The sequence below is a fragment of the Echinococcus granulosus genome (assembly GCF_000524195.1).
Source record: "Echinococcus granulosus chromosome Unknown EG_S00218, whole genome shotgun sequence".
Lineage (NCBI taxonomy): Eukaryota > Metazoa > Platyhelminthes > Cestoda > Cyclophyllidea > Taeniidae > Echinococcus > Echinococcus granulosus.
The window spans coordinates 6746-11885 of NW_020170598.1; the positions used below are offsets into that span (position 1 = coordinate 6746).

Consider the following 5140-nt stretch of genomic DNA (forward strand, 5'->3'; position numbering starts at 1 on the left):
CATTCGAAAGTGTGATTGGGGTACCTCGCACGTCAAATCCTAACGCTCTCATTACATAACTATTTGTTTAGCTACTGGTTTCGGTATTGTGTCGGCAATGGTCTCCCCTGGCGTCCTGGCGTCAATGCCATATAAGTAATCCTAGATCCAGCCCTTCTGCACATTGGCAAGGCATATTCAGCCCCACTATGATATGCTTCATCTCCAGAACATTCACCGAGCACCACGATATGTTAAATATCTGCCATTTATTACAGGATAGTTTATGAAAATCACGCATTCACTTTTCGCCTTAAAAAAATCAACGCAAGCTAACAGAAATGCCTTGAATACACGAGTTTCGGCATACTCTATCACAGAACGAAAGCCAGAGCCTGAGTTCACAATTTGGACACATCACCCACAACGCTACCCAGATGATTTAGCTCTGCAGAGTGCTCCGTTGCCATGGTCTAAGGTGGTAAAGACTACTGAAATCCAATTTCGTCTTAGTAATTGTCTGGTCTTGACTGCACTCGGTTCGACTTTGCAACTGTCTTCGCCTGGTCACGGAAGGGGGTAAATTCAACCGCCTCAGCACACTGCATTAGGCCAAGTGAATCAGTTAAACCCCTTCATCTGTCGTATGCAACGAGACCATAAAGCGCACAAAATGAGCAACACCTTTGTCAACCACCGACCAAACACCGGATTCATGACAGACCTGGCACCACGGTTGTGCTCATTAATATTAAAGTAACTTTCACCTCCGCCCCACATTCCAACAACATCAGACACACCTTTGGTCATAAATTCACTAAACAGACCTATCACCATCATATCTACCAAGAAAGTTATGAATACTCGATAAACTTCAAACGGTAATCTTCATTTGATAGAGCAGCACCATTAAATGCACATTGCCTATTCCATCACAGATAACACAGCGAGTAAAAAAGTAGGCAGCCAGGTGAAATCTACAGCGACACAGCTAAGATGCGGAAGGAGAGGAATATTGCCAAGCACAAATCCTAAACGCATTCCCTTGCCCCTTTTTTCAGAGCCTACAAATGAAAACATCGCATTATCAACATCATTTAGCCAAATTAATACTGTGTTAAGCGAAACAGCAATTGCTACATGAGAAAATCTGGAGAAGCCACCCACCGTCAGGTAACCAGTTTGGTAGCCACACATGTACCACGAGTTGAGGAGATTCCGAACGGCATTTTCGTCATTACCATACGATTCAAGGAGCAGAGTGCGCCAAAACTGCGACAATACGGGACCACCGCCGGTCTTCCATTTATCTTCCACCGAATTCGTCTTGCCTCGACCTTTCCTTTTCATCACAGCTCCTGACTGCACACTTAACCCAGGCTCTACCTTTGGAAGACTTCTAAAATGCAAATGTATTTCAAATCTCAAATCCGACCGACATATAAGGCGGGCCAAACGGTGCCACTTTGCTACGACGAAACAAGCCGCTCGATCGTCTTGTGGCTACCAAGGGAACCAGTCAACCTACTGACACCAAAGACGCAAGCTTATGCCTGACATTACATCCTGCCTATTATTTCGTGACCAGCCACACAAACGTACAGTTCTCTTATAATCTCCTGCATGCGATTCACATTTCAACTGTAAGTAACCATTTAGACCTCATTTGAGTAGTATGGGTAAATGTTTTCAAAAGGCACATAACATCCACGCCGTTTGCGACGCAAGAGCTTAACCCTGCATATTAGCTCGCTAATAACCATAGCGAAAATCTTCACAAAGTAAAAGTAGGCGTCACCACCCCACTGACAAATGCAAATGTCACAAACATGAGGGTTCCTCAGTCGCAAAGCTCTCTGTAACGCAACAAAAGGCTACATTCAATCAAGCCAAGCGCTGTACACACCATTTCTACTATCCCTACCTTCTTTGCTAGATTCGCGGCAGGGTCACTTGTTTGTGGCTCCCTAAAACCCAGTAATTAAGGCATCATTCTACACGGAATGTGAAAAGAGCAGAGCCCCAAAAGAGCGTACCTGCCATCTGACCTTATTTCAACAGTTTTGAGTAGCTCCTGGGCAGCACGAGCGTTGTCTTCATCCTCCACCCACTTCCGGGACGAGCCATCAACTCGATGTATGCGGTCTAGGCGGACGAAATACTGCTCCGTACCATAATAGAGAAATTGTACTTCACAATATCCCGCGTCCTCGGTGATATCGATGATTTCCGCAAAGTACCACTTGTTGTCCTCGCACCACCGACACACACATATGTCGCCAATCTGCCACTTACGAGGAGACGATTTAGATTGTTGCTCTGAAGGCTGAAATTCAATCAAGAGGGTGTAAGAAGGCGTTTTAGACTTATCAACACATGCGTTCAATAAAATGAGGTACGTGATTTAACAAAACAAGCTAAGATTAATCAACCGGATCAAGAGAGGTAATGCAAATACGCCTACTTCAAACTAGCGATTTGAATCAAAACGGACGTTAAGATTCCCAATGAAACACAGCAACATACCTTGAAGTGCTCCTTATGCCCATCAGAAGTGCTCAGCATATTAATCCTATCACATCTGCAAACGATAAGTCCGAAGCTTATTTAATATTCACCCAAGAACGGCTTCACTGCAAAACAAAGCAAAGTCTTACAGATCCCCTTCCCCTTCCTTCTCCTCCTTGGGACGCCGTCCATTACCGAAGATGCTTTGATAGGGAGCGAGCTGAATTAAAATAAATTTGTCGATCCATGCCGGCCAAGCCAAGGCATTAATAACAAATAAATCACAAGAACTTACATCGCCCACATTATCTTTCAAAAGTTGGGCAGTTTCTAATTGCACCTTTATGTAGCCTTCATTTATGCTCTAAATTAACAGAATAACAGATGTTTTAAAACAGATGTTTTCAGTAGTTAAACTGTATTGACTCCTAGAAACTGCCCAAAACTTACACCTAAACATTGAGAAATAATATCATCATCGGCACTTTTGAGCTTCGTTACACGACCCTTCTTTACGCGACAGCTCTCAGCATTGGTGTCAGAGGGGACGACAAGTACCACGTCTCCGCCATCATCAACACTTTGTATGATGCCAAATTTAGGCGGGGCATCATTGGAGCCTCGGTAGATACACGTATCTCCAATGGCCAACATTACTGGAGGGCAAACATTAAGAATTCAACATTACTTCACACGCGAAAATACCGAATTTGCTGTGGAAACCATCTTGTGCATAATAACGTGACTAAAATCTCTCGAAATATGACGATTTACTAAACTGCAATACCAGTCTCTTCAGACATCAGTGGAAAACCAAACTATGGCTATAAAACTATCCAAAAAGCACGCCTAAGGATCACAGGTTGAAAATTACGCATTCACAAAGTCTTATTAACATTTATGCATCTAGTAAGATAATGCAACGCTCAACCATACATCAAGAGACAGGTCGGACTGAACTGACCACACCCTAACTCTGTGCAGTGAAACAAATGTTCAAGTGAATTAGGTGAAAGCAATTTTATATCATCTTAGTTAATTGTGACTCAAAATGTTGCGTATCTGCTGCATGGCATATTATGTTAATAAAATCTCACATATAATTATACTTTTGGCTGAGGCGATGTTCATAGATCCATTATACATTGATCAAAAAGCTGTGAACCTTGTTGTATAGGATAAAGAGCAGTCCTAGTTAACGTTGTACCGATTGGTCCTACTGCTAATCCAAAACGCGTAATTTTGGGTTACAAATGTCACAATCTCCTGCGGTTTAGCTACGTCCACGACTTAAATAAGTTTGATCATTGATTCATACGTACACTAATGCATCAAAACACACATTTAATGCTTATACCGATATCTATTTTTTATCGTACTGTTCGAAAATCTGAGCTTATCTGTCAATCACAAGTGACATATCCATGCTCTGCAGAATGCTCGTGAGTGTTGCATAAAGAACAATGCACTGCTTGATGGAATCTTTTGAGCGTTCCTCATATGACTTTAATATGCAAGCACTAAGCCAATGTATTGTCTTCAAGCAGTATTTTTAACGACGAAAGACGTCTTTGCTAGTGCGAAATATGCATCGCCGACACACAGTAAGGGCGACGACTGCTGTCATGGCCCAGAGGCCATGCCTACCAGCGTGAGTTCAGAGTCGGGTGCCGTAAGTGCTTGTGAAATTAAAACGGGTGTTAGTCAAACCATTATATTATGACACATAGACCTTGAATTAATTTAATCAATTGCAATGATCTTAAGGTTACCTAAAAGCCGTGCAGCCTTAGCCTACCATGAGATTCTTTTCAGCTTGTAATTTTGTGTCGCTCTTTACGCAACTTCGGTCTTCATCTTTTGCTGCAGTGTAGAAGTTTTGTGAATTTTGATGCTGTTTTTATTCAATAAGACCATCCTGGAGTAAAATTAACTGTGTACGTGATAAAACAGGAAAGTAAATTCACCAGAGCAACATTTTCGTTGCGTACTTAGACATACGGTGGTTCGTAAGAAGACATAGTAGTATTGCGACGCCTTAAGATTTCCCTTTCGATGAAAGAAGACATAATCCTCGGCCAGAATATGTATCTAACGTGGAGTAGGGCTTAAAGCTACTGACAGCCCGTAGACCTTTTTGCATGATGAAGGTACGACGGCAGAGACACGACGTGGCCCCTCCGCCAAGACTGACAGTTAAACAGCCATCACATAACAGCAAGGCAGAAATCGTGCTACTGAAGTACGGAAGGGTTGAGACCACTGTCCTGGCCTGATAACCGCGCTATTGAATGGAACTTTGACCTGTGGAGACTTAGGTGCCCGCCTAAGTAAATGCATAAAGAACGCAATTGTGACCCTGTAATTGCGCATTTGTGCAATTTGGCATTTAATAATACTGTAATACGATAGTGGTTTATCCCTTGGTTCTGGTGAGGCGCCACTTTTGTACTTTGAATCAGCCTCCTTGTACCTCGTTGGGTGGGCTGGCCCTTTGGGCCATGCCAATAGCCCAGACACCTTCTCTGTGCTGGATACATGTATTCTGCCCTAGTACTCTGTCTTCTTTTGTCTTCAGGGAGTCTTGGGACGCTACACTGTTGGCAGCGGAAAGCCAACCCGATCTTAAAGTACATGTATCCTGATTTTCCAC

The 5140-nt window shown here is 43.0% G+C and overlaps 1 protein-coding gene across 1 annotated transcript in view; it reads right to left on the reverse strand. All coding sequences in view use genetic code 11, as the record gives it.

Moving 5' to 3' along the window:
- EGR_10417 (hypothetical protein) overlaps nt 1-3141 on the reverse strand; it is a gene marked incomplete at both ends in the record, with an annotated part of 4152 nt that extends 1011 nt beyond the window's left edge. The window contains 6 exons of the mRNA XM_024499666.1: nt 1147-1378; nt 2016-2305; nt 2506-2560; nt 2637-2707; nt 2783-2851; nt 2938-3141. Coding sequence (XP_024345914.1) covers nt 1147-1378; nt 2016-2305; nt 2506-2560; nt 2637-2707; nt 2783-2851; nt 2938-3141 — 921 coding nt within the window. The remainder of the gene's footprint in view (nt 1-1146; nt 1379-2015; nt 2306-2505; nt 2561-2636; nt 2708-2782; nt 2852-2937) is intronic.
- Between the last annotated feature and the right edge of the window lie 1999 nt (nt 3142-5140).